At 66.4% G+C, this 17,687-nt stretch overlaps 1 protein-coding gene across 2 annotated transcripts; it reads left to right on the top strand.

Moving 5' to 3' along the window:
* Window positions 1-273: 273 nt before the first annotated feature.
* Window positions 274-17,687, top strand: DUSP8 (dual specificity phosphatase 8). 2 transcript variants are annotated; one of them, XM_079930518.1, is made up of 7 exons: window positions 274-722; window positions 6,635-6,973; window positions 8,408-8,546; window positions 12,687-12,853; window positions 13,357-13,516; window positions 13,641-13,764; window positions 14,012-17,687. In XM_079930518.1, exons 2-7 carry the CDS (start codon window positions 6,743-6,745, stop codon window positions 15,054-15,056), a joined length of 1,866 nt encoding a protein of 621 aa, XP_079786644.1. In that variant the 5' UTR covers window positions 274-722; window positions 6,635-6,742; the 3' UTR covers window positions 15,057-17,687. The 2 variants fall into 2 exon arrangements, with proteins under 2 accessions (XP_079786644.1, XP_079786645.1); XM_079930519.1 differs by lacking the exon at window positions 274-722 and having other exon boundaries at window positions 6,332-6,973.

Here is a 17,687-nt window from a genome sequence, read left to right as displayed (position 1 = left end):
CGTGCTCGGAACCCGGACAACTGGACCCTCCGCGGGTGTGTGTGCGACGAGTCTTAGGGTCTCCGGGTGGGGCCGAGGGCTGGGACTGAGAGGTCTTCCAGGAGGTGGGGTCCCGGCGCGGGATCGGACACCGCGCGGCCCCTTTAAGAGCCGGTGCCGGGGTGAGGGGTGAGGGCAGAGGGCGCCGGGCGGCGGCGGTGAGCCTGGCCCCCCGCCCCCTGCCGCCGCCGCCGCCTTTAATCTGCACCCGAAGCCCGGGCTCCGGCTGACGTCACCTGCCCCCGAGCCGTGCACGCTGATTGGCTGCAGGTGACGTCAGGGGCTTTTTTCGCTCGGCATGACCTCATCCCCGCCGGCGGCCCCGCCCTCCGCCCCGGGCCTGTCACTCGCATCTGAGCGCGGCGGCCGAGCCGGCTCCGCGGCCCCCCCGCCGGACGCCGGAGCCCGAGCCCGAGCCGGAGCCTCACCGGCCGCGCCCGCCGAGCCGCGGGGTGGGATGCGCGCCGCGAGCGCGCGTGCCCGCCCGCAGTGCGCGCGCCCGGGCCCGTGCGAGCGCTCCCCGCGGCGGCGGCGACGGCGGCGGCGGCGACGCGGCCCGCGCGCTCCCCCGGCCCCTGCCCCGGCTGCGCGGGCCCCCGCCGGGCCCATGGGCTGCGCGGCCGAGCGGGCGCTCTGAGCGCGGCGCGGGTCCCCGGGGCGGCCCGGAGGCGAGCGTGAACGAGGTGAGCGGGGGCGCCGGGCGCGGGGCGCGGGGACGCACGGGGCGCCGGCGGGGTGGGGGTTAACCGGCGCGCGGCCGGAGCGCCCTGCCCGGCCGGGGGGGCGCCGCGTAGGGAGCGCTCGGGGGGCTGCGCCGGGCGGGCACCCGAATGGAGGAGACCGTCTGGAGGTGAGCGGCGCCGGCCCGCGGGGCGCTGGCCCCCAACCCGGCTTGCGGGGACACCGCTGACCGGGCCGATAAGTCCTTCCCCCGCCTACCGCGGCGCCCAGCGGACCCCGGCCCGGCCCACACCCGGCCACCGCTTCGCCACCTTTCTCCGCGCAATTCCTTCTTTTTTTGGTGGGGGAGGGGCATGAATTAAGGACGAGGAGGACCATTGCGATCCAGCGTGGATCTGTACGAGCCTCTGCGCAAGCCCCAAACGCCCCCGGACGGCCCCCTGCTGGGGCCAGAATTGGAGAAGATCGTCCTTTCCCGGGCCGGGCTGGGAGATGCGGAGGCCTGGGCCATAGGAGCAGAGGGTCTTTGGCCGGTGGGAGCCTCAGGACAGAGGTCGTTCCGCGTCCGGCGGGGAAGGACTAGAGATCCATCTCCCCGGTCTGGCCAAGCTACCATGGGCTCCCCCACCTCGGGGTGCTCAGCTGGCCTCTGCGGAATAAAGGCCATCCGCCAGCCTGCTGCAGACGCGGCGGGGGCTGGGGGAGGGGCTGGCACTGCCAGGCTGAGTGCAACCGTTCTCGTTCAGCCTGTGCGCCCACCTTGGGGTGGGGGGTATGTAATAGTCTGGCCTGGAGGGGAGGGGGCAACAGTGCGCCCAGCCCCCACCAGGTCATCCCTTCTGGGAGAATTTGCCTTCTAATTTCCTGCTGCAAAAATGCACTGGCTTCTGCAAAGTGGAGCGCTGGGGCCTGGGCTCCGCAGTAATGAGGGGGCGGGGGTAGGCGGTTCCATAGGATGGAGGAGAGAGGTGACAGGATCTAGTGTGGCGTCTGCAGTTTTCTTGTGCAGCTTGTGGGGGGGTGCTGGAGGCCAGGGGAGCGGTGTTCTTCCTGCCCTGTGCCCCTGCTGCTGGGAGTCTGCGGAGGTCTGAGGGTCTGTGCACTCCCCGTCATCTCCCTGAGACCTTGCTCCCAGGGCAGCCCCGGGAATGAGTGTAGCATCCAGCGCCCCGTCCTGCTCAAGGAGGACAGATGTCCCATGTGTTCGCTCCTCAGATGGTTGATAAGCACCTGCCAGAGATGGCCAGATCATGTGACCAGGAGCTGGGAGTTCATCTTGAAGTCTGGCTGGAACACCTCCTGCTGTAGTCAGCCTAGGGCCCCAGAAGAGTTGCTGGGCAGGTTCTGGTCCCCTGCTGCCCACAGCCCTTGGGAAGGCTCCTGGGCCCCAGAGGCTGCCTCTGGGAAAAGCAGGTTCCATGCACAAAGATGCAGAAAGATGCCTAAAGTCACCTTCTGCTCCAGGACCCTTCCCAGCATCACCTCTCTTCTCAGGCTGAGACTGACCTTGGGGCCCAGAAGCTTCAACCAGGCAGAGAGCTCGGGGGACCATGGGCTGGGGGTGGAGGAAGCCAGAGAGTGTCTGCACATGTCCTAGATGTGCAGCTCATAGGGAAAGGAGAGGAAGGGGCCAAACCCACAGCAAGAGTGATGTGGGTCAGACTCTGACCATCGGGGCTGTATAGGCGGAGGCCGCCTCTGCCTGAACCCCTCGGGACAATGACGGGTAGATGCTGGCGCAGGTATTTAACATGGCGGGGGGTGTGGGGGGGAATGGTGACCCGCAGAAGTTTTGCAGATCAGTGGGGCTAAAACAAGCCAGGCAGGAACAGAGGAAACCTAGATTCGTAGGGTCCCGAGCCTGCCTTTCCAAGGACCCACACGCCATGCTAAGCCCTCCTATCCCAGTTCAGCCCCGATCCGCGGGAACTGAGCGGGTAGGGCCTCCACCCCACTGTCTCCCAAGTCCATAGCCTCCCCAGGACAGGCTGGCTCTGCTTGGCCTTGCCAAGCCCAACCGGGACAGATGAAGGCCAGCTTGGGTCCTGTGCCACTCACCCCAGAGAGCTGAGGGGGAGCAGAGAGTGGGGGCGAGAACATCTGGTAACATAAAGGGTCAAGCGAGCTGACCTGGTCTGTGCACGTGGGCCCCCTGCCGCTGGAAGGTCACCCCCTACCAGTCTCTCTCCTGGCCTTCTGAGTGTAGCAGTTTCTGCCTCCAAACCTTCCCCTGGGTCAGAGTGAGCTGACACCCAGCATCTTGGGTCCGTCCACCGTCAGCTCTTCCTGAGGCCTGCCTGTGTGACCAGGCTCCGCAAGGGCTGGAGATACACTGTGAGTGAGCTGCGGTCTCTGTTTGCCCGTCTCTGGGGGTCATGGATCCCTAGACGCTGAGCGCAAAGTCCTCTGGTGAAGATGCCCTTGATTGGGAGTTTCCTGGTCATGCATGTGCTCAGGGACATGGATGTGCCGCGTGGAGGATGTGGGAGCCCGTGTGAGGAGATGCGTTAGCTGCACCTGGGGTTCAGGCACCCTGGGGTCTCGGGGCACTCAGCATACAGCATGTGAGAACGCACGCGTCCAGTGACCACATGAATGTGCACACGCACTGTCATGAGAATAACTGCACACAGAGCTGGGGTGGACTCGGGGAGTGGGGTAAGTACCAGGCCCTGAGCTCAGCCAGTGTGCCGAGGGGCGTGTCCAGCCTGCATGCAGCACGGGGGCCAGGCAGCGCTGCGTCTATGGACCTGGCCTCGGGGAGCCCGGGTACTGCCTGCGGCCTCCTAGGCCATGCCCAGCCAGGGCAGGCGGGGGAGGGGCCTCCTTCTGCTGTTGGGCTAGGAACTGCTGTCTCCCTGGCCCTGGGCCCGCTGATAGGGGTGTGTGGGGCTGTGCCTCCCTCACACCTGGCCCAGGCTCTGGGTGCTCTCTCCCCAGGGAAGGGGTCTCGCTGAGCCTGGGGTGGGTCTTAAAAGCGGGGAGGCCCAGGCCCTACCACGTCTGTTGCCTCTGTGCCCACCTGGCCTATTCTAGCCCCACTGCTCTGCTCAAGGCTGCCCTGAGCGTCTCCACCCCTCCCACCCTGCTGCCCAGCTCCAGGCCCTAACCCGTGTGTTGCACCTCAGGAGGTGACGGGTCTACGCCGCAGGAGCTCCAGGTCCGAGGAGGCCCTGTGGGTGCGGGTGCCCACCCAGGAGGCCAGCTCGGTGTAGGTCTCTCAAAGGAGGGGTGCTCTGGCCAGACCTTGGTCTTTCAGAGAAGGCCTCCCAGGGGTGGGAGGGAGGGAGCCTGTGCACGTGGCTGCTGGAAGGTGAGGAAGGTTAGGACCCGGTGGAGCAGGATGGAGAGGGGCTGGCCTGGCTGGGGTGGTCCAGGCCCAGCTACTGGGCACCTGCAGGGTGGAGCGGGGTGGGAGCCAGCGAACGAGGAGGGGACCTGGCTCTGCAGAGCGAGCTGCTCCGTGCTGCTGCCGCAGGAGCAGCGGTTGCCTGGCACCTCTGCTGTTGCCATGGAGACGACGGAGGTGCCAACTTGCTAATGAGTCCCCCTCGGCTGCAAATAACAATACTACACTGGTTAATAGGGCCGAGCCGGAGGCTTCCTTGGGAGGCGGCGGCCGGGCGGGGACCAGGTACCGGGCCTGGGATCAAGCTGCCCCCCCCTCCAGCCCTGCCCCCACTCTCCTCCCTGGGTCTCCAACCTCACCTCCCTGCCCCTCCTCTAGCCTCCTTTCCCATCTGTGGAGTGGGCAACTCTCCACGTCCCTCCGGTCATTTAAGGACCAGAGGGCGGGAGGCGCGCAGGCTGGCCACGGGGAGAGCGAAGGCCTCTCCCCTCCCTCCCCCTCCCTTGTCCCCGCACCAGAGTTCCATTTGGCTTCTGTCGTTTTCGGTGGGAGGTAGCCCACCCCCACCTAACCCATGAGGATAGGACCCTCTGGCCCACGGTGTCCCCAGCCCACTGCATCCCTGTCAGGGTCCTGGGCCTCTGAACTGGGCTGTGGTCCACATCAAAGGGTGGGAGGCTCTGCTCAGGCCTGCAGGAGCAGCGTGTAAAGGGGACCTGGTGGCCACGGCCTGCCACAGCCTTGACAAGGTTCAGGTTAGCACTCAGGAAAAGCGTCTCAGAACAGCTCAGACAGGAATCGAATTGGGGACCCCTTGGCACACAGGCAGGGACCCCCTTAGTAGGCAGGCCCTGTGGCTGTTGAACTTGCTTGGCGTGGCCTTCAGGAGGGCAGCAGCCCCAGCTACACCCCCAGGCCTTGCCCCGCAGTTGAACTGGAGTGCCTGAGGAGTGGGGTGTCTGTGAACGGGACCCCAAGGCCCCAGCACTGTCCAGGGCCATCCTGGCAACCCCCTTGTCAGCAGCTCCGGTGGCCCAGCCTGGGGCTGCCCACACCACGCGGGCCCGGTCCCCACCTGCCTTGCACCTTTGTGACCTCCGCCATCCCCCTCCCCAGCCTAGGAGCTCGCCCAAGGGGGTGGTCCAGAGATGGTGGCAGCTGTCCCCAGTGTCATCAGCGCTGTTTGAAAGGTGACGAGTGTCCTCAGGTGCCGCACCCCAACGCTCTCTGCAGCTACAGGCTGGGGGCTTGCAGAGGGGGTTCCCTCTCTGTGGTCCCTGGAGGGAGCATCTGTCTCCCGGCCTCCCCCACCCCCAAGATGGCTGGGGATGTGGCAGAGGGAAGACCCTGAGTGAATGGCAGCCGTGGACGCCCCGGGTTCTGTCCAGTCTCATTAATCGGGTTGATCCCACCCCTTCCCTGAGCCTCAGTTTCCGCAGTTTTAAAGCAAACTCATCGTCCTGATGCTGCATGCCTCCGGGGGGCGCTCTGAGGCTTGGGGGTGCCTAGAGAAAGGCCAGGCCTGGCAGGTAGGACGGGGGTGGCAGAGCCTTGGCATAAATTGTGGGAGGGGCCTTCCGCCCAGGCTCTGGAGCCCCCGTGTGCCCACCCACCTCCTGCTCCCTCTGGGCGCCCCTGAGCAGGGGGTCCGACATGCGGGTCACCCACACTGACCTTTGTCCTCGGGTGCCCCCCACCACACCCCATCCTTGGACCTACTGGTCCCCAAAAGGGGCCCGCTAGACCCCCGGCCATTGCTGTGCCCGGGGTGTCCCGCTGCACTGTCACCCCTGCAGGAGGAGGACGCTGGCCCATGGCATGCCTAAACCTTGGCCTGCAGAACTCCACGCCTGAACCCCCTCCAGCGCCCCGCCCTGGCTTCTGCCTCCATCACCTGGTGGAGGCAGCCCCTCCCCCCCGCCATCCAGATTATCAGCTTATGCAGCGATTGGGCTGCAGGGGCTGGAGACGGAGGGTGTGCCACGGACGGACGGGAGGGCTTGGCAGTGGGGGAGGGTGGGGGCATGTTCCGGACCCTGCCTTGCCCTGGGTGCGGGGAAGTGGGAAGATGTGGAGGCCGGATTGGGGAGAGGTCTGCATCCCAGGGGTGGGATGACAGGAGATGCAGGGGCAGAATGAGGTGTTCTGGAATGAGTGAGGGTCCGTGGACCCAAGGGCCCAGGAGAGGGGCCCTCAGGCCTCGTCCTGCCTTTCCAGCCCAGCCTGAGCCCCGAGGCCCTTCCCTCCGTGAGCCCCCACTCGCCTTGCCGTGTCCTGCGGAGAGGCTGGCGCCGTGACCGGGAGGGTGCAGCAGTGGACGGGCCACTCCCGAGCACCCTTCCATGGGTCACAGACTCCCCGAGTCGAGCCCAGAGGGGTCAGGGAGCTCGACCTGCACAGAGGAGCCAGAGGAGCCAGAGGGAGGGAGGGCCCCACGGGCATACGTCAGGCCCAAACGCGCCGGTGCCCCTGGACCAGTGCCACCGCCAGCCCCTCGGAGGCCGGCCCTGCCGATGCCCACCCCCGGGGCCTGCAGCGCCTCTCACAGTCTGCCTGTCCTTACAGGTCTGGCGCCATGCCCAGGCACTCGGAGCCCTAGGCCACACCCGGGCAGTGGGAGCGGCCCCTGCTCACTCCCGGGCTCACCCCCTCCCCACTGCCCACTGCCACGCCATGGCCGGGGACCGGCTCCCTCGGAAGGTGATGGATGCCAAGAAGCTGGCCAGCCTGCTGCGGGGTGGGCCCGGGGGCCCACTGGTCATTGACAGCCGCTCCTTCGTGGAGTACAACAGCTGGCACGTGCTCAGCTCCGTCAACATCTGCTGCTCCAAGCTGGTGAAGCGGCGACTGCAGCAGGGCAAGGTGACCATCGCGGAGCTGATCCAGCCCACCTGTCGCAGCCAGGTACCGCCTCGTGCCCGCCCATCCCCTCCAGGGTCCTCCGGGGGCCTGGGCTGGGGCAGCTCCCCTTCCTCTGCCTTCGAACCTAACCTGGGCTCCTAAGGGTTGGAATCTGAGCCATTGTAGAGCAGTTCCCCGCTCCCTCTTAGGGCTACAAGAAGGCCCCTCCCCCCTCCGCTGACAGGTTCAACACCCGTCCCCCCTTCCTTCCCTCCCAGAGCCACTGACCCCGTCTGGGTCCCCACTCGGCCCGCACTCTGATGGCTGTGTGGACTTGGAAGAGGACGGGCCTGGTGGCCGAGGGTCTCACGCAGACAGCTCATGTCCCCAGCCCCCCGTTCTTTCCCCTCCGGAGTCTTGAGGACCCGGAATTCTCTCTGTGGCCCCCAAGAATGTCTCAGGTCACCTGCAGAGAACAATCCTGTCTCTATTCCCAAGGAGTGTTGAGTCCGCACTGGGGAGGGACCGGGACTGCTGGGCCGTGACCTGGGAAGGCAGTGGCACCTCCAGTGGGGGAGGGGTGGCCCGCCAGGCAGCCCAGAGCCTGAGGGAGGGGTCTTGGTCTCAGGCCCTGCCCCGTGCAGAGCTGGGATGTGAGAGGACCCAGATGGGAGTCCCCCCACCCCAAGGGCAGAACCCGCTCCCTATGGCTACCGTGAGGGGAATCCAGTGATTAATAACCCCTAGCGAGGTCTCCCGGCCAGGACGCTCTCCCATTGGCTGCCGGTGACATCATCTGGCCCAGGGTTGGCAGCTCAGCTGGCTTAAGGGCTGAGCGTGCTTGGGGGGCGGGGCATCAGCTGCCGTCTGAGCGGGAGCTGCTCCACATCTGGGCCCCGGTGGCATCCGAGGGGCGGGGGCAGCCGGAACCCCCGCTTCCTGCTGCTGCTGCCTGGATCACTGGGGGGAGGGGTCTTGCCGCAGCCCTCAGTTTCCCCATCACTGGCCGGGGAGGAAAGGAGAGCCCAGACCCAAAGACCCCCCCCCACTTAAGAACCCCCGAAGTGTGCCTCCCGGGTCCCTAAGGAAGAGTTGATTTCCCTCAGCCTCCCTGGGAGCCAGCAGCCCCGGCCTCCCTGTGCGCCTGCCACCTGGCCCCTGTGTGCACCTGCCGGGAGCCCCACTGCCTTCCCCGTGTCTCCTCCACGCGGGCCTGGCCCACAGTGTCTGTCACCTTCACTCGTGTGAGTGCGCGCACCGGGCTCGGCCACGTCGGGGATGCGTGTCCCCCTGGCCCTCCCCGCTCCGAGGGTCTGCCCGTGTGGCTGTGGGCATTTACACCTGTCCAGGTGTGAACTGTGGCTGGGTGCCTGCCCCCACTCCCCTTGGGGCACCCAAGCGGCAGCCCCTCCCTTCCATCCCCCGACCAGCGGCAGCAGGGGGTGTGGCAGCTGGCAGGTGCCCGGCCACCCTGACCTCTGCCCTCTTGGCCCCCAGGTGGAGGCCACGGAGCCGCAGGACGTGGTGGTCTATGACCAGAGCACAAGGGACGCCAGCGTGCTGGCCGCAGACAGCTTCCTCTCCATCCTGCTCAGCAAGCTGGACGGCTGCTTCGACAGCGTGGCCATCCTCACAGGTGCGTCTGGAGGCCTCTCTCCCCGCCGCCGGCAGCTTGGCGGGGGCGGGGGGGGGGTCTGTCTCAGGAGTCATGTTCTGGCTCTGCCTCTGCTCTCCTCTCTGAGCCCGGAGACCAGTGTGTGCTGCGGCAGTGGGGGCCTGGTGGGGATGAACCTCCGTAGCTCTGGAGTTCTCAGGGGCTCCAGGGACCCCTCCTCTGGGCCACCACACTTCAGAGCCCCCTCCAGCACAGGCCCATCCCCACCACCAGCAGGTGAAGAGGGGGACAGGAGGGAACCCCCGACACAGGCCTGGGGCAGGGGAGATGGGGGAGGAATCTAGGCCAAGACCCGGTCTGCCTTGGAAACCACCCCCACCCCGCCACACACACACACACACACACACGCACACGCACACACGGCACTGAGCCAGAACTTGTCCCACACGGGGGGGGGGGTCCCCTGAACACTCCAGCTGGCACAGGTGGCCTCACAACAGCCTGCTTGATCATGACTGCTGTCTGGTGGGCGAGTGGAAGTCCCCACAGGGCTTCCCATTCCCCAGAAGCAGCCTGGCCAGCCCCCCATACACACACGCACGCATGCAGGCTGCACTGTGGTTCTTACCCACTCCTTCCTCCTGTAGGCAGTGGCTAACATACTTCTGCAGAACCCACCCCCTGCCCAGGTGGCCCAGGGCCTGTCCCAGGGGCATGTGGCCTCCCTGCCTGGGTGCCCCTGGCCTCTGGTTGCCCAGGGCCATAGCAGGCGGGGGGGGGGCACGCTGGCGTCACCCCCACCACCACACAGCTGGTGGGATGCTTCGGTTCATTCGGCACACCTGCCCTGAGCATCTACTGAGCACAGACGGGGGTGCTGGTCGGTGGGCACGGGAGAGGGGCGGCTGCAGGTGGGCTCCATCAGCTGCAGGAGCCAGGCAGCTCTGGGCAGACCTCTCAGAGGAGGGGCTGCACGAGTGCATGCTGCCCTCTACACGTGCGTCGTGTCCAGGAGAGAGGGCTCTGCAAGGCCGGCTCTGCGAGGTCAGAGGGTGTCTGCACCTGGCTCTGTGTGTGTGCGTGCGCGTGTGTGTGTGTGTGTGCGCGTGTGTGTGTGTGCATGTGTGTGCGTGTGTGTGTGTGTGTGTGTGAACTCTGGGAACCAGAAGCCACAGAAATGCAGATCCTCTGATTTAGCCGCTGGGCTCGGTTTGGGGACTAAGCAGGGGGGCAGTTTTACAGGGGTCCTGGGCAGAACGGGAACCCTCCCAGGGCCCAGATGGGAGCCCCTGTGTGTGTGTGTGGACGCACGTGTGTCCCAGCCAGAAGTGACAACCAGAGGTCCTTCTGGGAGTCTGAGAAGAGGGTACTGGAGCAGCGCCCTCCCTTACCCCTGGGCTGTCCAGGGAAAGCCCAGAGCCTCTCATGGTCTGTCTCCCTGGGGGGCTGAGGGGGGTCACCTGGGACCCGGCCGTGCCCTACCTGGCTCACTCAGCCTTAGGAAGCACTGCCTCACCCTGCAGGGTTAGAGTATTCGCTCCCATTTCTCTGAGGGCCAAGCCAGGGAGAAGCCGTGACCCCCCACCATATGGGGAAGGCTCACAGTGACGCCAAATCAGGACCCGAACTTGGGGACGGCCTCCTGGCCTGGCCCACGGTGCCCACCTGAACCAGTGAGAACGGCAGGGCAAGGCTGAGGGGATTAGAGCGATGCTGCCCGCCCACAAAGGGGAAGTGAGTCTCTTCTCCGGGATCACCAGCACCGCAGAAACCAGAAGGGAGGACCAGGCCCCCTCCGTGGGTGGGGCACAGCCAGGGAGAAGGCAGCTCCAGGACATCGAGGTTTGCTGGAGAGGGCCGTGGGGGCGGGCCGTGCCGGGGTCCAGAACCGGCTGCCGTGACCAATGCCGCGCCCCTCCCCCCACAGCTGCTCCGCTGGTGACGTCCGGTGGGGGCGGGCATGGGAAAGGGAGCCTAGCCCTTTAAGCGGCGGGCGGTCCTGCCCAAGCCGGCTGCGCCCCGGTGCGCGTCCCTGCGGAATGCGGGCTGGTGATGTCGCTGCAGGCGGCTCAGCCCGCGCGCGTCGCCCTCGCACCCTGGTCGGAGACGGCGGAGGGAGCAGCCCCTGCGCGGAGGGTGGGTGCGGCCCCAGCCTGGGACCGCGGCGGGGCGGTGGGGGCTCCCGGGCGCGCCGGCCCGGTCCGAGCAGGAGCGCGTGGTGGAAGAGGCGGGTGGGGCCGGGAGTCCTCCCAGGACGTGCGCTTTTGTGCGGGTTCGGGGTTTCATTGTGAAGCCTGGGAGCTGCGTGTGGCTTCCCCTGACCTGCAAGGCAGAGAGAGCAGGGGGTTGGGGGGGGTCCCTCCGGAAGGAAGGTGCCCTGGAGAGCCCTCGGCGAGGCCCTGAGAGTCCGGGCCGGGGTGGGGGTGGGGGACCTGCAGAGGGTCCAGGGCTGCTGGCACCCTCCCTTGTCACCCATCCCCAGAACCTGGGGTGGCCCTGAAATCGCGGAAGGACTGCAGTCTCAGGCCGTACCAGACCTGGTGTCTACAGTGGGTTTGTAGGGGGCACCCCAAGCTGCCTGGCTCTTCCTGGAGGGGGTTCCTGGGGGTTCCAGGAATTGCAGCAAAGGCTGGCAGGTCTCTGCACCTGCCTTGAGACTCTCTTTAGGTGGGAGGTTCCTGATGGAATTCCCCCACCTCCATACTTGTCTGTCTTTGACGCTGAGAGAGCAGAGAGTAGGGGAACCAGGGCAGAGGAGTCTTGGGAGAGAGGGTGCAGACCCTGCCCGTCCGCAGTGGGCGCTGTCCTCCAGCAGGAGTATCCAAGGGGCCCCTGGCTCTGGACTGTGAGTTGGGGCCCACCCTGGCACCCAGCTAAACCCACTTCCCCTCCTGGGGACTTGAGAGCCACGGCATTGTCAGTCACCTGCCTCTCCCTGTCCAGCCAGCAGGTTTCTGAGGAAGGGACCCCTTTCCCTCCAAGGCTTATACCTCCACACCCCTAGGCTGGAGGTCCCCCACCTCTGTGGCCCCCCAAGGTCAAGGCTTTGTTGGGGGCACAGGGTGTGCACACGTCAGGCATTCTAGTTGGGCACCGAGCTGGACCGGGGCAAAGGCTGAGGCCACCAGGCATCTCTGTCCTCCGGAATCAGCCAGGTCTCTGGCACCAGCTGTGTCTGTGGGGCAGGGCAGGAAAGCACAGGGCACCTGCCTGGCTCCCCTGCCTCCTCCGCGGGATGGGGTAGGCCTTGGCCCAGTGGTTTCTTGGTCCTCTTCCCTGAGCCTCATAACAATGCCTGGGGCGCACAGGACCAGGACACTGAGGCCCGCGGTCACTCGCAGAGTCAGACGTGTGCCCGTGGGCCCCCCTCAGCCCTTTCTGGCCAGCGGAGGGTCTCCCTCCACCAATCTGGCCCAGCGCACACGTGCGGGAAAGGCGGCAGGACACATGCCAGCCACGTGTATAGCGCGTGGCCTGCGCGCTGCCGGTCCCCAGCGTTCCCAGCTCTCAGCCCAGCCTCTGCTCCTCCGTAGTCCCCTGCTGGGTGGAATGGAGCCGTAACCTGAGCGCAGATGCCCCTGCTGGCTGTGCCAGCTCCAGTGGGTGATGTCATGCCCAGTGTGGGGGGGCAGGCTGGCCCTCAGAAGCCCTTGCCTCCCGGTCCTGGCATCCAAGCCTGGCCCGGGGCTCCTGGCCAATTGGAGGCAGGGAGGGATTGCATCAGCCCAGGGGGAGAGGCAGGAAGGCCCAGCCTGGCCCAGGCCACAGTGTGAAGGGGCTGGTGATACCCCTGCAGGAAGACCCCCGTGGCCTCTGAGCCCGCCCCTCTGTGGGCCCTGCACGTGCAGGGCCCATCATTTTTATGGGCCCTGACTTTTATGGGCATCACAGCGGCGTCCTCAGCGAGGCCAGCCCCTGATTAGTGTGAGGAGGAATTAGCGCAGGGGCAGGTGATGTAAATGTGCCGGCCCACGCCCCCGCTGCGATGAGAATGGCCTTCCAGTACCAGCACGGAGACCAGGTGCTCAGGCCAGAGGCTCGCCGATTGGGCTGGGCGTCCGGGTGGGTGTGGCTGAGCCGCGGTGGTGGGTGGGTGGCCTGGCTCCCCTGCCCCAGCCTGCCCACCCCGTGACGCATGTCTCTCCGCTTCTCCTCCTGCAGGGGGCTTTGCCACCTTCTCCTCCTGCTTCCCCGGCCTCTGTGAGGGCAAGCCTGCCGCCCTGCTGCCCATGAGCCTCTCCCAGCCCTGCCTGCCCGTGCCCAGCGTGGGCCTGACCCGCATCCTGCCTCACCTCTACCTGGGCTCCCAGAAGGATGTCCTGAACAAGGTGCGTGCACCGCCGGAGTCCGAAGCAGGTCCTAGGCTGGTCTGGGGGAATGACGGATGCACACAGGTGTGGGGGAAGCACGGGTTGGGGGCGCGGGAGGACCCAAGGGGGCCTGGCAGGACCAGAGCAGGGCTCGGGCAGGGCCTGGCCAGGCTGGGTGGAGAGGCAACTCCCTGCCCCTTTGGCAGTGCAGCCCACATGCCAAACTGCTGATGTCACTGGGCCCCTGGCCAGCCCTGAAAGAACCCCGTGTTTTAAAAATGGTGACGAGGGAAGAGGGTAAAGCCACCGCCCAGGCAGCCCAGCCATAAAATTCCTGGGAGCCTACGGCAGGCCAGGCCACAGGTGGGGCTCTCAGGGCCCGCCAGCCTCCTCACCACCCCCTCCCCAACTCTCCCCTCCTCCCCGCATGGGGCCTGCAGGCTCCCACCACAAGAGCATCCCAGCTTTCGGGCCTCCTGCCCAGCCGCACCCCCTTGCAACCTGTTCTCCCACCCTCCCAGGACCTGATGACCCAAAACGGAATAAGCTACGTCCTCAACGCCAGCAACTCCTGCCCCAAGCCTGACTTCATCTGTGAGAGCCGCTTCCTGCGCATTCCCATCAATGACAACTACTGTGAAAAGCTGCTGCCCTGGCTGGACAAGTCCATCGAGTTCATCGGTGAGGTGGACAGCACCCTCCTGCCCAGTCCCGGGGGAGGGCTGGAAGCAGGGGGCCAGGGGTCCTGAACCTGGGGTCGGGGAGGACTGCAGCCCCAGCCCTCACCTGGCCCCCCTGCCCTCAGATAAAGCCAAGCTGTCCAGCTGCCAGGTCATCGTCCACTGTCTGGCCGGCATCTCCCGCTCCGCTACCATCGCCATCGCTTACATCATGAAGACCATGGGCATGTCCTCCGACGACGCCTACAGGTAGCCCCTCCTTCCCGCCTGGGCCTGGCCCCTCCCCTCTCGACCACTAGCCACTGGATGGGCCCAGCAGTGAAGGGCACCCCCCTTTGGCTGCCCCAGCTGCAGATGGGGCCCTGAGCCTAGCCCCAGCACACTTGGGTCTGCGCGTCAGCTCTGTGCCCCGGAGTGGGCAGTGGGGGCAGGGGAGAGTCAGGTGGGCAGCCTGGCCTGGCGGGAGCCCCGCCCCACTGAGCGGCTCTCACCCCAGGTTCGTGAAGGACCGTCGCCCGTCCATTTCGCCCAACTTCAATTTCCTGGGCCAGCTGCTGGAGTACGAACGCAGCCTGAAGCTGCTGGCCGCCCTGCAGGGCGACGGGGCATCCCACCCTGGGACCCCAGAGCCCCTCCCGGGCCCTGCCGCCCCACTGCCGCCGCTGCCACCACCTACCTCAGAGAGCGCTGCCACCGGGAGCGCAGCGGCCATCACCACCAGGGAGGGCGCACAGGTGGGGGGTGGGGAGACCCCCGCCCCCGCCCCCGCCCCGGCCACCAGCGCGCTGCAGCAGGGCCTCCGTGGCCTGCACCTCTCCTCTGACCGCCTCCAGGACACCAACCGCCTCAAGCGCTCCTTCTCGCTGGACATCAAGTCGGCCTACGCGCCGAGCCGGCAGCCCGAAGACCCCGGGCCCCCCGACCCCGGGGAGGCCTCCAAACTCTGCAAACTGGACAGCCCATCGGGGGGCGTGCTGAGCCTGCCCTCCCCCAGCCCCGACAGCCCGGACGCGCCGCCTGAGCCACGCCCCAGGCTCCGCCGGCGGCCCCGGCCCCTGGCCGGCTCCCCGGCGCCCGGCCTCGGCCTGAACTTCGGTGACGCCGCCCGGCAGACTCCGCGGCTCGGCCTCTCGGCCCTGTCGGCGCCCGGGCTGCCCGGCCCTAGCCAGCCGGCCGGCCCTGGCGGCTGGGCGCCACCGCTCGACTCCCCGGGCACACCGTCCCCCGACGGGCCCTGGTGCTGCAGCCCCGAGGGCGCGCAGGGCGCGGGCGGTGCGCGGTTCGCACCCTTCGGCCGGGCCAGCGGGCCGGGCGCGGGAGGCGGCGACCTGCGGCGGCGGGAGACGGCGAGGCCCGAGGCCCGGGACGCGAGGACCGGCTGGCCCGACGAGCCGGCCCCGGAGACACAGTTCAAGCGCCGCAGCTGCCAGATGGAGTTTGAGGAGGGCATGGTGGAGGGGCGCGCGCGCGGCGAGGAACGGGCCGCCCTGGGCAAGCAGGCCAGCTTCTCGGGCAGCGCGGAGGTCATCGAGGTGTCCTGACCGCGGCCGGGAGCGGCCCCTCCGCGGGGACCCGGCGCCCCCAGCCCCTCCGCTGCCCTCCCTCGGCTGGGCCCGCTATAAATACGTATTATATATAATGCAATGAAAGGTAAATGGTTTTACTGCGATTTTTATCGAGAAGTAAATATTTCCATTTTTTATTTATTTAAGCTGTTCATTCTGGCAATGACTTGGCAACAGTGCGGGCGGTCCTCGGAGCTCTATTTTTACTGTCTGGTATTTAAACTGAAGCCCACGTTTCTAAGCAATATGAGGCCACCTTCAGTTGCAAGCTGGGGTGCCAGGCCTGGGGTTCCCCCCTCCCCCCTCCCCCAGGAAACACTGCTGACCGTTGCAAAGAGGCTGCTGAGCTTTCGTGCACTTTTTACATAAGGGGAAAAAAAGATGAAAAAACCTTTGCCACAAACTGAGCCGCAGAACCTCCCTGCCCCTCCCCCGCCCCACGACCTCCTCTCCTCCCTCTTCCTTCTCTGCTCCTTTCTGGGCACTTCACCAAAGCCATAGGTGGGAGGAGGTGTCCCGGGAGCGGAGGAGGCACCGCCAGCCCCCCGGCCACCTCCAGGCGCCAGGTCTCGGTGCCCTAGAGGGCACCCCCACCGCCCATGCCCCCGGGCCCGTTGCCTGGCAGGTGTTGGGGGCCCAGGGTGTTCAGAGGACTGGGGTCTGGAAGAGGGGAAGAGCACAGTGAAGGGGGCTCCCGAGTGTCAGATGACATGGGTCCACAGGGCAGGGATGCAGGTGGAATGCCCCCACCCCTGCCCGAGGGGAGGCTGCTGCCCTCTCCTCCGCTTTGGGGGTGCCCCCTAGCGCCAGCTGCCAGTGGGAGAGCCAGCAGGAGGGGGAGCTTGGCCCCTGGGGGGTGGCAGGCTGGAGGAGCTGGGCCGCCAGCGCTGGCTCGGCTGGTCAGAGGGGGCAGATAGATTTAGGGGCTTGTTCTGCAGGTGGAGGTCCCTCCAGGAGGAGTGGCTGCCTTGCAGAGGGAGGGGGCAGTCAGCGCCTGGCAGCCCCTTATGCCTCCGGGGGTGGGGGCCTTAGCTTGGGAGGGCCGCCTCCACGTAAATATCCCTGATGTGAGCAGATGCAGGAGGTGTCCCCCACGTCTGCCCAACCTCCATAGGGGCCTCGGAGGAGAGAGACCCCTGTACACCCCTCTCCTCTCCTCTGAAGCCTCCCCGGTATCTTCCAGGTGACATGCCAGTCCCTACTCCCAGGTGGCTTTTTGGCCCAGGTGGGCCAGCCTGGGGGTGAGGGCAGGAGCAAAGCCCCAGCTACCCCTCCTCGGTCAGTGGGTCCCAAGGCTTTGGGAGGCAGGAGTGGGTGTCCCCCAACCTTCAGATGTCCTAGAGTGTCCAGGAGTGGGGGCTGGTCACCTTGGGGAGAGGCCAGGGGCTTGGCAGAAGGGGTGGCCTGGGCAGGACTGAGTCCTCAGGCAGGCCTTGCGGGGGGGGGGGGGGGCGTGCCTGCCCCCAGCTGCCCTCTAGCTGTTTCTTCTACTTGTTCTTCTTTTGACCCCCGCCTTATGTCCCGTCATCCCCCCTTTGAACAAAATTTCTGTTCCTGTTCCCTGTGTCCCCACCCCGTCCCCCAAGAGCATAAGCTATCATTGTTGTATTTGCAATCTATGGACTAGAGGTTTAACTATTTATTACTATTGGTTAATTATTATTATTATTATTGATTATGTAAATTTGCCTCCTGTCTGTCTATCGCGTTGTGTTCCTGAGGTGACCCCGGGTGTGGAGGATGCACTGGTCCCCACTCCGCGCCCTACCCCTAAGCTGTCCAGGAGACAGTGCTCAGGGCCGCTGGTTGGGCCCCACCACCCTGGGAGCGGGTCCCACGGCCCGTTCTCCCCGCCCTCCGTCCTTGTCCAGGGCTGGAGCCGCTGTGGCTTCTGTCCTGGGGCGCGTGGGGGCTGTTGCTCATGAGACGCTGGTCGAAGTGAGCAGCTGTGATGAGAGAAGGTCCCGTCTCGGCTGCCCCCTGCCCCCCATGCTGGCGGCACCGGGCACCGGGCAAGAGCCCCTTCCTGGTCACTTCCACCCACTGTCCCAGGCAGGGAGGGGAGGGGGCAGGGCCCCAGCTCTCTCCAAGTCTCTCTTGGCCCTCCCACCCCTCCTGCCGGCCCAGTGCCCCGGCATCAGGGGTCCCCCAGAATGGACCCGGCCCCCTCCTATTATTTGCTGGAAAGTCCAGCGGAGGAGAGGTGGCAGGTCCCCCCGCATGGCTCCCGGTCCCTCTGGACGGGGCTGCCCCACCTCAGAACCCCTTCCCAGCGCGGCCGCTCTCTCACCCCTGTCCTGTCCCCTTCTTTTGTATTTGGAAACGACGTGTTGTAATAAATCCCGAGATGGATGTTTTCTCCACGCCTCCGGCTGCCTCCTTCTTTGGGCTGGTGGGCGGTGGTGTAGAGGGGCTTCCTGGGGCCAGGAGGCTGGGGTGTGGGGCCTGGAGAGTCAGACTGCCCCCGACTCACTGCTCAGAGCCCCGAACCCAGAACCCAGTGGGCCTGCTGTGGCGGAGGGGCAGGTGTACGATGTAGCGCAGCCTTTTTTGCTGTTTCAGGCTACTGACAATTTAAGTAACTTAGAACCGTATAAAATGGAGGCT

Source organism: Stenella coeruleoalba (genome assembly GCF_951394435.1).
Source record: "Stenella coeruleoalba genome assembly, chromosome: 8".
NCBI classification, from domain to species: Eukaryota; Metazoa; Chordata; class Mammalia; order Artiodactyla; family Delphinidae; genus Stenella; species Stenella coeruleoalba.
This window is presented reverse-complemented; position numbering and strand designations above follow the sequence as displayed.